The 15158-nt window shown below is 42.6% G+C and overlaps 1 protein-coding gene across 4 annotated transcripts in view; it reads left to right on the top strand.

The window, feature by feature from the left end:
- The window catches only part of FERMT2 (FERM domain containing kindlin 2), a 77443-nt gene that overhangs the window by 49813 nt on the left and 12472 nt on the right, over positions 1-15158 (top strand). For 2 of the 4 annotated variants that reach the window (XM_066607983.1, XM_066607984.1), the window contains exons 5-11: positions 736-768; positions 959-1184; positions 2010-2112; positions 3767-3874; positions 9727-9861; positions 11068-11117; positions 14493-14617. In XM_066607983.1, the coding sequence (XP_066464080.1) occupies positions 736-768; positions 959-1184; positions 2010-2112; positions 3767-3874; positions 9727-9861; positions 11068-11117; positions 14493-14617 (780 nt within the window). The remainder of the gene's footprint in view (positions 1-735; positions 769-958; positions 1185-2009; positions 2113-3766; positions 3875-9726; positions 9862-11067; positions 11118-14492; positions 14618-15158) is intronic. The other 2 variants (XM_066607985.1, XM_066607986.1) reach the window with 1 other exon arrangement.

Here is a 15158-nt window from a genome sequence, read left to right as displayed (position 1 = left end):
ATCCGCGACCCGCCTGCAGCTGACACTGCGGAGGTGTTGATGATCAGGTGATTTAAAAAATAAAATCTCTTTAGCGCATGTCAGACTGTGAGCCGTGAGGACCATGCACAGTACAGCGAACCCAGAAGTAGCGATGTCTGCGTGGACGCCGCTGCCGGCAAGATACAGGTACCCAGGGCACACTGGCTGCGGACATGTGCGAATTCCGTGGGGGATTCACCGCATGGAATTAAACTTGCCCATGGGCATGAGGCCTTAGCATCTGGAAAGAACTTCAAATGTTGTACTCCTCTAAATAATTGTCAAACAGCCCATCTTTAAAACAGCAAATGAAGTCAGAAACCTCTTTGGTGATTATAGATATCTTAAACTGATTATTGTAGGCAAAATTAAAGTAATTTCTCGTGCAGATCTCTTTAATTTTGTATCTGCAATATGTGTAATTTCCCAGAGACAAAAAGCCGAAGCTAGGGTAAAAAGAACAAATTAGGAAACTTTTTTTCTAGGTGGAACCTGTGGTCGAAGGGAAAAACCCTCCCTACAGGTCCCGAACCCCCTTAAGAAAATTTGAAAGGAATGGTTATAAAATCGAAACTTTAAAGTTTGTCCAGGAGATTATTCTGGGAGGCCCTTTGTTCTGCTGACAGAGCACTGTCCTTCTGTTCTTTGCTGTCTCTTGCTGTCTCATTTCCTTTCCTTTTTTTTTTTTTCCCTCTTCCTCTCCTTTTTCTATAGGAAATGATGTTCTTTACATCGGGCCTGTCAAAGGTGAGCGTTCTGTTTCTCTGCTCCTGTCTTCACCCCTTTGTTTTCCCATCTTCTTGTACACTTGCTGACTTGTGTAGCATGCAGGATATCACTTGTGTCATGGTTTTTGTTTTTTTTATGTTTTACAAAAAGTTAAGAACCTTAAAAATGTTAAAATTACCTTCTACTTTGCTCTTCCACATTTCTTTAGGAAGTATATACTCCAGTCCTGGCCTATATAGTAAGACAATGACCCCGACGTATGACTCTCGTGATGGCAGTCCTCTTTCACCCACTTCAGCATGGTTTGGTGATAGTGCTTTGTCAGAGGGCAACCCTGGCATACTGGCTGTCAGCCAACCAATCACATCTCCAGATATCCTCGCCAAATTATACAAGCCTCAAACCCTTCTTGACAAAGCCAAAATAAATCAGGGGTAAGAATTAAAAATTGGAAAGTGAATTTTTTTTTTTTTTTATATTTTATTTTATTTTTTTTGTACAGTGTTTTTTACGAATGATCTTCCTAATTTTTCAAACCTTCGCATTTAGTGACGCTCAGACATAAGTTTGATAGCAATGGAAAGCCTGTCCTTGTTGCCCATAGCGACCAATCACAGCATATCTTTCATTTCTCAAGCTCCTGAGGTAAAATGAAAGCTACACTGTGACTGGTTGCTATGGGCAACCATGATTGTCTTATCAGTTTTGCTAAATGAGGTCTAAAAAATGTTTTTTTTTTCCCCCCTTGCTCTTGTTGTTGCTAAGAGAATGAGACAAAATGGCTGCCAATGAAGACCGGATAGCATCTGTGTCTTTGAATTTCACATTTACCAGTCTGTTAGTGTGTAAAATCATGTTTGAACAAAGTTTGGTGAAGATGCACCTAGTGTGTATTTCGTAAGTGGTACTCAACTTTTAAGGACCGTGTAGGTGGTGAAAGTGATCCTTTTTTTTTTTTTTTTTTTTTTCTTGGACTCCATGTTCCCCTGGATCTTACACGATAGAGATATATTGTTTCTTCCTCTGTGGGAGTGTTTAAAGAATAGTCTACATACCACCCATCATGCATGATCTGTGAGCAGGCATAGCCGAAGTCCTTGCATCAGTCAGTTGTGATACCCTACAACATGTATGGCAGTTTATCTCCATTGATAAACAAATTTTGGTATTTGAGTGCCCTTTAAGTGTGAGGTATGAATGTTTCAGATCTGGAAGATCATTTGTAATAACCCAGTATATAAAACTCTCTATTTTTGCAGTTGGCTGGATTCTTCTCGATCTCTCATGGAACAAGATGTGAAAGAAAATGATGCTTTACTACTTCGATTTAAGTATTACAGCTTCTTTGATTTGAATCCTAAGGTAATTCATGGACTAACCAGTAGTGGGAGTGTGATCTGCTTTCTTCCAAATAAGGGAGATGGAATAATACTTCCACAGTGCCACCTATTGGATGGCAGCATTCCTTCAAGCCAAAGTTAGACCCCTTATACAAACCTTGTAACAATGACTGGGAATTGTAATTGTTACAAGGCTTGTATAAAGAGTCTAACTTTGGCTTGAAAGAATGCTGCCTTCCAATAGGTGGTACTGTAGAGTTGTTCCATCTCCCTTATTTGCATATTACCCAGAGGAGCATGAATGGCCTTTTGGGTCTCCTCATTCACCGTCTAGGTGCTCTCCCTAAGGAGAAAATCTAGTGTTTGACCTGCTTTCTTCCAGAAACAATGCTGTTCTTGTCAAAGGACTGTCTTGTTATTGCATCTCGGGTCCATTCACTTGAATACCATAAGAAATGTATAGAGTAGCTGTGTTTTTGGAAGGAAACGGGGATATTTTTCTAGTCTTTAAAACCACGGTATTTGCTAAGCTGAACTCATTCAGCGTCATAATTTTTCAGAGCCTTGAAGGGGCTTTCCAGGCAATTCTTATTGATGACTATTCTCAGGATGCGCCGTCATTAGTTGATCGGCTGGGATTCGCTGCTCGGGCCACTGACCAACTTGTAGGCACCCACTGTCACCCGCAGAACACACAGGGTACAGAGAGGAAGCGCATTGCTCCGACTCCTGTGTACTAGCCAGTGCTAGTAATTGCAGGCACAGCTCCTATTAAAATCAATGAGGGCTACACCTACATTTACCAATGTCAGTACCTTTGTGTTTTTGCTAGTAACAGCGGTTTCTGAAACAACTGATCAGTCAAGGTCCCAAGTGGCAGATTCTAGCCGAACAACTATTTATAACGTATCCTGAGGTTAGGTCATCAATTTAAAAAAATGCCAGGATTCCGAACAAGTGATTCAAGGGGGTCTTCGGGCCCGACACACTGCCAAGATGGGTTGCAGGGTTTCGTGGCCAGGCCATTCCTTAAATTCTCCAACTTGATGGGACAGAGGAATACACAGTGAAGGGTTTGCTCCCTAAAGGCATCAAAAACAAGTTTTTCACATATAGACACTTGTATTTTAAATGCAACTCTGCGAACAATGACTACAATCAATAAAGAATGTACTAAAACTCTTATAGGATGGATGAATGGATAGATATCTAATTATATATAAATGAGATCTACGCTCCTCTTCCAGACTTGTGATTGAATATTGTGCTGACTTCATTTTCTTTCATACTTCATCACCATGGGCAGTTTCTCTTATAATATGCTCCTCTCTTGTGATCTTCTCCTATTTCACACAAATGGTGATGTATTCTTTACATATTTATTCCATGAGGTTCCTGTCACATCTTTTTCCCTTTTTCACAAACCTGTCTCTGGCTGTAAGGCATCCGGCTGCAGCAGGAGCTTTCCCCCACTGCTGTCTTCACCAATAAGCCAGGACCATAAGCCCACTCTTTTTAGCCTTCTGTCAGACAAAACTGGAGATCAGAAGAAAATGTTCATTTTATGTTCTAGGCAAGATTTCTACAAAACTTTGATTTTTGAGACACTGCAAATCTTCTCCCTGGGGCCCAACCATGGCTCTTTTTACTTATGTTTTTGTATTTGTGCATTGTAGTATGACGCCATCCGCATCAACCAGCTATTTGAACAAGCAAAATGGTCCATCCTGCTGGAGGAGATTGAGTGTACGGAGGAAGAGATGATGATGTTTGCTGCCCTGCAGGTGGGTGAAGGGGGCATTATTGGGCATTATTTGCTTTGAGCCCTTGTCTGGGAGAGGAAACAGTGGCCTGTTTGCAGAATCCTTAGCCTGCTGTTAAGGAGAGCTTTTGGTTCTCCTATTTTGTCCAGTAAATATTTGTGCACCCACGGGGCCTCTGAAGCGCTCCTGGCCAGGAGTGCACAGCACTTCTGAGAGCTAGACTTTGATATTCTCCTGCACCTTCTTGAGCTTTTTAAAGGGGTTGTCCCGCGCCGAAACGGGTTTTTTTTTTTTTTTTAAACCCCCCCCCCCCCCCCCCGTTCGGCGCGAGACAACCCCGATGCAGGGGTTAAAAAAACAACCCCCACAGCGCTTACCTGAATCCCGGCGGTCCGGCGTCTTCATACTCACCTGCTGAAGATGGCCGCCGGGATCCTCTGTCTCCATGGACCGCAGGGCTTCTGTGCGGTCCATTGCCGATTCCAGCCTCCTGATTGGCTGGAATCGGCACGTGACGGGGCGGAGCTACACGGAGCCCCATAGAGAAGAGGAGAAGACCCGGACTGCGCAAGCGCGGCTAATTTGGCCATCGGAGGGCGAAAATTAGTCGGCTCCATGGAGACGAGGACGCCAGCAACGGAGCAGGTAAGTATAAAACTTTTTATAACTTCTGAATGGCTCATAATTAATGCACAATGTACATTACAAAGTGCATTATTATGGCCATGCAGAAGTGTATAGACCCACTTGCTGCCTCGGGACAACCTCTTTAAGTTCTTACAGCATTTTCAGTCTTTGTTTACTTACACTGTATTTATTGAAAGGTGTTTTTGGTTTTGTTACCAACCCATTGACTGTCTTTAGTGTGATGTTAGTTGGAACTTCCACTGTTTTCCACAAATACGTAAGAATGTCAGCTGCTTTCTGCAGCCACTGAAGGGTGGTGAATATTTGTGCAAGGTCGTCATATACAATAGATATATGGAGACCTATCTAAATCCAGTTTACATCGGTTTCTGACTTTAAATGGGTGTAAAATTTTGCATAAGGCTGCCTTGTGCAAAATTTTTCCAGCTTTGCCTAGTGCCTCTATATACTACTTTCCCAAAAGGGGGCACTGGAAAGAGTCCCCTATTTTGGGATGGTTTGCAACCCTGCTCCAGACTTTCCATCAATGGCAGATGAGGATCGGACAGTACTTTCAGGTGCCCAATATTTTATCAGAAGGTATCTGGCAGCAGCTTTTGCCCTTAATTTCATACAAAGCTCATGCTTGCTCAGCTGGTCGATGGGAGGATCAGTAGATGGCTGTAGACCGAGCAAGCATATAACGTGTGGGCAGCGTGAATGGGTATTTTTTTACAGACTTTTCCTCTAATGTCCACAACATGTGGCCAAGACTTTTACAAGTATGTGGGAAGTGTTGCAGAGCGGTATCAAGTGCTGGAAATTTTTGCTACTGGTTTAATAGAAGAGAATTTATAATGCCAGTTGCTCTTCATTCTGCCATGTGCAGAGGTTGCACACCAGTGAATGTGTAGGAAATCCTGGGTTTATGGCAGAATGCCGAAACCTCATGATAAAACATGATGGAATTACTGCTGTCTGCAGTATGTTGGATCTCTGCGGTAACAGTGTTGCAGACTTGTTTGTGGACATCCCTTATGTGAATTGGCTTATGTATGGCAGGTTTATGTTGCCTCTTAAGTGACTCATGGCAAGTCTAGTGATGCCATTGTCTGAAGTTTTACTTGGGATTAAATCCCATTAGGTCAACATCCTGTAATGATCAGTGGGGAAGTTTTTGAAAGTCTCACTGGGAATGATGATTAAAGTGACTCTCTGGTTTTGGGACACAATTCTGTCTTAGGACTGAAGTGGGAGGGAGGTATATTACGTGCAGTTCTTTCCTGTTTCTTCCATTCGCTGGTTTTGGGTTCTGTTTTCAACTGTCCAAGTTGACTGATGCAGTCTTCAGACTTCCTAATCCCCACACTGCACTGGTAGTGTTAAGGCCTATTTGCATTCAAATTTATTCAAACTATGGGATATGAGTAGAGCTGAGCGAGCATACTTGTCCGAGCTTGATGCTGAATGACAGCTGAGAGCTGCCCCTGATTGGCCCTGCGCTGAGCCAATCAGAGGCAGCACTCACCCACCCATTCATGACTTCATAAATGGGTGTGAGTGAGAGCTGCCTCTGATTGGTCACAGCCTGACCAATCAGAGGCAGCTCATTCAGCAGGCGGGGATTTTAAATCCCTGGCTGCTGAATACTACTCACAGCTGTTCAGAGCAGTTCAGGAGAACTGCAGCCGGCCGCGCTGAACTCCGTCTGCCGGGACCAGGTGAGGTGTATATATTTTTTTTTTATTTTTACACATTTCTGGATGAATTGCAGGGAAGGGCTTATATATTTAAGCCCTTCCCGACAATTCATCCCGCGATCGCCAGCAGCCCATTGCTTTCAATGGAGCCGGCTGTATTGCCGGCTCCATTGAATTCAATGGGCTAACATCGTTCTTCTCTGCCACAGCTGTTACAGCTGTGGCAGAGGAGAACGATCTTTATGCTGACAGTGTGTGGGGGGGGGGGGTCTCACTCTTGCCACTATTGTCGCTTAATAGTGGGACCTGGGAGCTTGAGATGCAGCCCAACATGTAGCTCCTCGCCTGCCCTATCCGTTTCTGTGTCGTTTCCATCACTTTCTTGGGTTTTGCAGATTTTCACAAATGAAAACCTTAGCGAGCATCGGTCATATACAAAAATGCTCGAGTCACCCATTGACTTCAATGGGGTTCGTTACTCGAAACGAACTCTCGAGCATCACTGAAAGTTCGACTCGAGTAACGAGCACTCGAGCATTTTGGTGCTCGCTCATCTCTAGATATGAGTGATAATCATTGCGTGTAAACACTGCCATTGTTCAGTCTTTGGCTCAACAATGATTTAAAGGTGAGCTTAAAATCCATCGTTCAGCTGGAGAGAAGATAACAGGGCCCGCCCGCTGTGTTCTGCACAGGAGTCTGAGATTACATTGTATTCTGCCGACAGCCCTTGTGAGAACAATTGAGCTGTGTGCAGAGCTCAGACCACAGGCTGTGCTCTGCAAAAAGCTCCCAGAGGCCCTTTTTACACACAAATGAAGCTGATAAAGTGTTAATGGACATTAGTGTCCATTAACACTTTATGCAAAACGACCACTAAAACTGTCAATCTTTCAATCGTTTGAAAGATTGTCTTTGCGTGTAAATGGGCCTTTAGACTACTAATGCATTATACCTGTTTTTCTGATTGGCCAGAGCCATTCATGTGATCAGCACTTGCCAATCAAAGGAATGCACAGTGTGCATTAAGTAGCTAGAGAATCGCTGCAGATATCTTGAAACTGTCGAAGGCAGGGCTCAAAACCAGCGGATCAGAGGTGCAGCAGAGAACTGCAGGTAATAATATAGCCCCCTGTACCTCCTTTCCTGGGACAGTCCTGAAGCCGGAGAGTTGCTTAATGGATATTTTATTCTAAAAGTAAACAAGTGGACACTTTTTGCCAGTTTTGCATTCATTTGACACTTGGGCACCAAGCTGAGTGGCATTTGAGGGGGTTGGCTTGATTAGACAATCTTTTCCATATGATCATTATAGGGGAAATTGCTTGATTGGGTCTTCTCTATTAGCTAGAAGAGTCTCTTAACGTGCAATTTGTTGAAGGACTGAATAACAGGGCAGCAGGACTATGCAGTGGTAAATATGGGGTTAATCCATCCATTCTGGGATCTGAATACTGGTCACCTGCTAAAAATATGATTGTAAAAACCGTTTTGCGTGGTCCCCTCGGTGGAGACATTTCTGTGTCTCGGACATCTGATATGGGAATGTGGTTGCATTTCCTGTTGTCGTTCTCTGTAGATGTGAAATGGGATCTGTTTTTCTTGCACAGCTGCTGGAGCTGTTAGGGCGCCCTCGCTATTTATAAGTGGGATACGAGGGTGGAGTCGTTTCCTTACATCTCTCGACCTTAATTCCATGAAATTATCCATGCACAGCGGACATCCTATAAGGACTCATTAATGTCCCAACCTTTTGAATGACTTGGCTTCCTTGGTAATATTCTGTGTGTCATGCAGAGTGTTAATGGGAGTCTGGAGTATTCTCTCCTGAACTATGATTCAGACTTGTAAAGCTCATATATCAGTATTTCTAGTTACTCGCAGTGTCTGGGAATGTAATCTTGGCTACCCAGTGCATTGCTATATGGCCCTTGATGCTTTCGGCCATACTGCTGATTCACAAAGTTTCATTAATGGTCAATTTGGTCTGATATTATGATACACAGCTAGGTTATAATTGTACAGGCATGTAGTAGGGACTGAGTTTGGATTTTTGGCATGCACCAAGTTTTCAAAAATTTTTATTTAAAAAAAAAAATAATTTTTTTTTTATAGTTGTGGTAAGGCCGGTTTCACATCTGCGTTGAATACTCTGGCCGGAGGTTCCATCACAGTTGTGGTTGAAAATACTGAAAAAGAAAAAGCGCTGCATGCAGCACTTTTTCTTCTGTCGCAAAGCGGGTGGACCCCCATTATAGTCAATAACATCCATCTGGCGCTGTTTGGTTCCATCCAGAGACAGCTGTTCAGACGTGGGGGTTTCCCTTTCCTGCTCCCCAGTGCAGATGTGAAACCACTAGAGATGAGCTAGCATACTCGCTAAGGGCAATTGCTCGAGTGGGCATTCCCCTTAGCGAGTACCTGCCCGCTTGAGAAAAAGGTTCGGCTGCCGGTGCGGGTGACAGGTGAGTTGCGGCAGTGAGCGGGGGGGGGGGGGGGGAGGGGGCATCCGACCCTTTTCTCTCGAGCAGGCAGGTACTCTCTAAGGTCAATGCTCGCTCAAGCAATTGCCCTTAGCGAGTATGCTCGCTCATCACTAGAAACCCCCCTAAACCATAAAATGTATCCATTGGACATGGCCAGAATGCAAGTCTATTATACGCTATGCACAGAATACTACACCTCCTACTTCTGTTCACCGATGTCTTTCATGTGGTTTTATTGAATTTCGGAGCGTGTTCCTCATGCCCACTTTCTGCTGAGGATCTGGCGGGAATGTCTTCAGGGTAGATGGGAGATAATTCCTGTGGATTTTCTAATATCCTTTAGCCAGTAGGAGGGCAGCGCTCTGTAGAACATCTGCAACTGGTTTGTTTCTGTTGAGAAAAGAGGTGCAAGCGCAGCGGAAAAGCAATCCCAGTGCTGAGCAGCCGTGTAGTTTGGGTTTGCAGGGGTGGAGATTGTGAGAATCTGACATATGACACAACGAATCTCCAAGATCAAAGTGAATATCTGGAAGTCTTCCAGAGCCTCAAGGACTTTTGGCCAGTTTTGTTCTCCATGCTTTTGATGCTTCATCACTGTGTATCTGGCAGGGTTGGCATCCGTGGGGGCTCATGATTTCCCTTTTTGCATCCTATGTATGATCAGCCCCCTTGTAGAACCTGTTGGTGCAGGGGATGGCTTTCATGTATTTGATCCTTCTAGATTTGATCCTTTCAAATTCACTGAGGACACCACCAGTGACGGCCACTCTTGGCTCACCTTGGAAAGTGTGGCAGTAGTGTTACGTCCACCTAAAGACACTACCATAGTTGAACGCAATAAAAAACAATTTTTGATGTGATTTTTCAATGTAGCCGAGCTGAAATTGAGCATCCACGTAAATCCGTAATGTTATCTGCAGTCCTAATAACGCAAGTAGTGCCAAATGACCAACTCAGCTCTACTATATGTGTACATACAAAATGTGAGACATTTGATGTGTTCCAAACTATTGATATTGTAATAAGTTTTTTTTTTTGTTGTGTTTTTGTGTGTGTGCAGTATCATATAAATAAGCTTTCCATGATGTCATCCGAGAATCATTACAACAATAGCGATAAAGAAATTGATGAGGTTGATGCTGCGCTGTCAGATCTGGAGATCACGCTAGAGGGAGGAAAGACCTCAACCATTTTGGTAAGGATTTTAACCATCAACTTTCATAAGTCAGCTTCTTGTTAATGCACTAAAGAGAACTGTATGGCCAGGGATATGCCATCACTCCTTGATTTAGTGCAATCTGACTAGCAAGATTTAATAAACATAACTACCTTCTTCAGACCTGTCCATAGGGTGTCTAGTATTGCACCTCCGCTATATTTAACACATGACCTGTGGACAGATGCAGTGGTTTTTTTTTTTTTTTTTTTGGAAGAAAGCGGCCATGTTTTCTTAAGATCCCCCACACGGGATGACAGACGCATAAGCGCCCAAAAGCTTACCTACAGGCGGCTGGCACCCGACTATTGCAGAGTTGTTCCCATCACTGTGGCGCCCTGGCCACCCACCATGGGTAACAGGAGGATTGCTGTATGGAGTGCAGAGAAGCTAAAGAAGCCTTGACTCCATCATTTTCTCTATCAGCGGAGTTCCCATAGTTTGGACCTTCACTGATCACGATGTTATGGCACATCATTTTGATTAGACAAGATGTTCTAACATGAATACCCCTCTAAAAGACCTTACATGATTCGACGGTCAACCAGAATGGGCTAACAGATGGCCAGGATCCCATTCACAGGAGACAGGCTGTCCTCAATGAAGAGAATGGAAACCACCGAGAATTTGACTTTCTTCTCCTCTAAAACCCACCCACCAGTATTAGATTGAAAAGCAATTCTTCCTTGTGTTGTGGAATTTCTAGTTTGGTTGTGCCATAACTTTCTGCAATGCTTCACTGTAGAGCAGAATAAGTAAATGCTGAACAATTTACTGTAGAAAAGTCATTAGACAAATGGAAAAGAGCAGCTGTATCTGGCATCCTCCTTGGCACAGTCCCCTTTCATACCAGTCCGGTATCCTCCTAGTTCCTCAGAGCCGGATTCCTACATTTGTGTCTATATACCGTAGTCCCGTGTGTCAGGATGCTGCTGGCAGGGTTGTCTTTCTAAACAATAAGCTAATGAATGTTTAAAGGTCACGTTCTCATAAAGACTTCGTGTTCTGCCAGATCATTAGTTTAAAACTGCAGTCCCTTCCCAAAACCTCCCCAGTAGCTGCAAGCATAGCAGTGGTGCAGAATCCGGAGTTTCTTGGGCACAACTCAGTTATGCTACTCTGCAGGTAGCCTTATTATCCTTTTTAATATACTGCATTTTAAAGTAATGCCTTTTTTGCTTTTAGGGTGACATCACCTCCATTCCAGAACTTACAGACAACTTAAAAATCTTCAAGTACGTATGCAATTCATATGCTAATCACAGTAATTTATGAACATGCTTAGCATGCTAGAGGTGGATCCTAAAATGTGTTCACAATGGGCGTCACCCCTCCTCTACATCGGAGGTCTCAGTCAGCTGGCACACAGTCATACTTCGGCTAAACTCCACCCAGCTTGGAATACATTTGTTCTGGGAGGATGGAAATCGTGGGAGTGAACAAAAAATAAGTACTTATAGGCTTAGAGTCTTGGCTTTTTAAGCCTTGTTACTGTCATATTGTAACATAAAATGCCAAGAGATGTGTCCTAAAGTAAAGCTATACATTTTTAATACAATTTTTAAGGCTAATATTCTCTACTGTATAACCTCTTATTATATTTTTATAAGGATTGGATATCCGTTTTTCTGGTACAGTCTAAATCCAACATGTAAATTATGAAAATCGGGCTGCTTGCAGCCACCACTAGGGGGAGCTTAAGAGCTTTCTAATTACTGGGGCTTGTTTAATGGTAAGGGTACTTTTATATGGGACAATTGTTGGACACTTAAGCCTGCACTTAAGTGCACGAAGGCCATCCCAGCGATTATCACTCCTGTGCTCTCATGTGGAGCGATGATCGCTCACTGAATTGAGGCAGAGTGCACTGGAGATCTCTTCCGGCCACCTGCATCCATTCGCTGTAAATGGCTAAAAACCAAGCGATGACAACAAGTGAGGGATTATCGGGTCTTCTGCTTACTACACTGGATGACAGTCTCCTATAATCCTTCGTTTAAGCGATTTTATTCAGGTGACTATCGGCTCATGTAAAATTACCATTAATGCAAATGTAAACTAGTCAGTCTTAAAACGTATCAGATTTATTAAAATAAGCCAATATCTCATTAAAGCCATGCCCTATTTTCTGTAAAGGAATGCCCCTTTGGCAGACACAGTAAGTGTCCAAAAGTGTTTAAAATGCATGGTAAATATGACACAAAACATGTTTTACAGTTTTCTGGTATAGTTTGCAATAGTAAATAAGCCCCACTGTGTTATTGAGTTCAATTTAAAAAAAGTATGCAGTAAGCTCTCCCCAGTGGTGGCTGCAGGTAGTCAAAATGTAATCATTTAACTGTATATGCAGAGAAATTGAAGCTCCATATCAGAAAGCTGAAATATACCACACAGCCGACACTAACCATGCCTGATGGACCCCGGATTCTATTGTAGTGTCTGTTATTTGGGGAGGGGGAGAGTAAAACTGCATGCTGCCCTTCCAATATGCTGGAGTCTGCAACAGAGGCTCAGATACACATATGAAGAACCTAATTCAGAGCAGAGCTTTGGATCTATTTAGACAAAAAATCTTACTCTTGAATGCCTTCAAACTGATATAACAGTCTTGCCTCTTTACTATAAAGTTTATGGTCTTGATGGATTTTCCATTGGCTCAGTATATGGGAAGGAAGTATAAATTGGGAAATAAAAGCGACACCTGTGCTGGCTACGTCCCTGTAAAGAAAAAAAAAATTGGTTCTCTGCCCGTGTCTTGTTTGTGAGCAGATGAAAAACTGTTCCACAGGCTGTTGGCACGTCAGAAATGACATGGTATGAGTCTCCACGAGCTCCAAGTGCTATTTGTGTTCCAGGCACAAGAGATTTTTAAAAGGTCAGGACACTAGAGACCCCTGGGGCACAGGGAGGTACAATAGCAGATCTGCCAAAATATGGGGTGGCAGTAACCCAATCTGCTCTTCCCTTACAACTCCTGAAATGTCAAGCACCAGAGGCACCACTTCCAAAAGCTGCACGGAGCGGCTCTATTTATAGGACCAGTTCATTAACTCCCCATCTCTTGCTTTGCTTATCCAATTGAAGTTTGGAAGCATTCCAGGGCTGCCTGGGCAGTATCTGAACAAGGGCCTCCATGCCGAACACATGGCGGCTGAAGCGGGGATGATCTCCTTTTAATTTATTGCAGAAAGACAAACAAATCTGAAGAGTACATGGAATCCTCATTGTTTAAAAAAATGATCTGATTCTGCCAAAAAACATTCAATTGGAACTCCAATTCCGGTGTGGTAGGCGCCATGGGAGCAATATTCTGAAGCTACTAAATCTTATTAAAAAGGTTTTCCAGGATAATACATCTATTTAAAATGGGGGGTGATGATTAAATTATTACAAATGATATGGAAGGAAAAGAAAACTGAAATCACCCCTTAAAGAAAAAAATAGGCATGCTACTCTCTATATAAATATGTGTAAGCTGAATTTCACCCTGAAAGAAAAAAAATCACAGAATTCAGGTCTACTCGGGGATTACTTAAAGTCACAGCCAAAAATATCCAGATCTCACCCTTTAATATAAATGCTTGAAAATGCAGTTTTATTTACCAGTGTCGCACTTTATTATGGGTGTATGCAAAGGGATAAGCAGCAACATTCCTATCAAGGATTCCCTGTGATGTCATCACTTCTACCTATTTGGAATTTGTGGAATTGATGCCCTGTGATCACCTGTACAGTGCTGACCCTTACCTTTTTACTGTTTCTTTAACAAAACAGATTTGTTAAAGGGACTAGAAAAACATGTCTGCCTTCACCTAAAAATAATGGCACACTTCTCCATTGGCTTTTTCTGGTATTTTAGTTGAACCCCATTTATATCAGTGTAGCTGAGGGGGAAGGAGGGGGGGGGGGGTTAAGCAACTCTGTAGTGACAGGCAGAGGAGGACAGGGGACCCCTGTTCTCAAGATCGGTGGGGGTCTCTGCAGTGAGACCTCAATTGATCAAGTTATCACATATAGGTGCCATTTATCGCACCCTGTATTATGTGACTGTTAAGGTAAGAGGCTGTTGCAATGTGTTGGTCAGTTATTAATCTGCTACTCACTCCATTTAATAGCTAACAAAGCTACATAAATTTCTAATATACTTTTGTGTAAATTCCTCAGTTTTTTCAATATCCTTGACTAGAAACAGTCATGCTTTACTTTCAAAAGATTAAGTGTCTCTTGGTCTTGTGGTGATCACGCAGATATATACTTCTATAGGGTTTTCAGAACTCTGGTCCTATGCATGTATACAAAGGCTTTCTGAACATGTGTCTATATATAAGTAGTGGAGGCCAGATTACAGGTGCAGGACTGACATTTGGCAAACAAGTTATTCTGCATGGTGTTTCAAAGATTCTGTGTATGAAAAATTGACTGACGGACTGTACCACCTGATGTCTTGGGAAGGTGGATCTTGAGAAACTGGTTTATTGGAAATAGATAATCCTCCAGCAACTGATGATCATTTGATTACATGCCCATGACCTAAGTATAAGGGAAAGAAGTTACAAATGTTGTAAGTAAAAGTAAAATGCTTATTCTTGTTTCTTTTCTTGACACCATAGACCCAAAAAACTGACTCTTAAAGGCTACAAGCAGTATTGGTGCACATTCAAAGACACTTCCATATCCTGCTACAAGAGTAAAGAAGAATCTAATGGAACCCCAGCCCACCAAATGAACTTGAGGGGTAAGTTTATAAAAAGGAGTGTTGGTGGCTATAGTATTAGATATATTTTGTACATAGCAAACTACTAAAACACTACCTTCTGTGTACAAGAATTGTAGACGGTAGTATAGTAATATTCTTGTAGATGGGGCGGGAGCAATATTATAGTAGTTATATTCTTGTACATGGAGCTGGAGCAGTATTACAGTAGTTATATTCTTGTACATAGGGGGCAGTATTATAGTAGGTATATTCTTGTACATAGGGGGCAGTATTATAGTAGTTATATTCTTGTACATAGGGGGCAGTATTATAGTAGTTATAGTCTTGTACATAGGGGGCAGTATTATAGTAGTTATAGTCTTGTACATAGGGGGCAGTATTATAGTAGTTCTAGTCTTGTACATAGGGGGCAGTATTATAGTAGTTCTAGTCTTGTACATAGGGGGCAGTATTATAGTAGTTCTAGTCTTGTACATAGGGGGCAGTATTATAGTAGTTCTAGTCTTGTACATAGGGGGCAGTATTATAGTAGTTCTAGTCTTGTACGTAGGGGGCAGTA

This window comes from Eleutherodactylus coqui, chromosome 6, assembly GCF_035609145.1.
Source record: "Eleutherodactylus coqui strain aEleCoq1 chromosome 6, aEleCoq1.hap1, whole genome shotgun sequence".
Lineage (NCBI taxonomy): Eukaryota > Metazoa > Chordata > Amphibia > Anura > Eleutherodactylidae > Eleutherodactylus > Eleutherodactylus coqui.
Note: the sequence above shows the minus strand (reverse complement) of the source record. Positions and strands in the feature narration are given on the sequence as shown.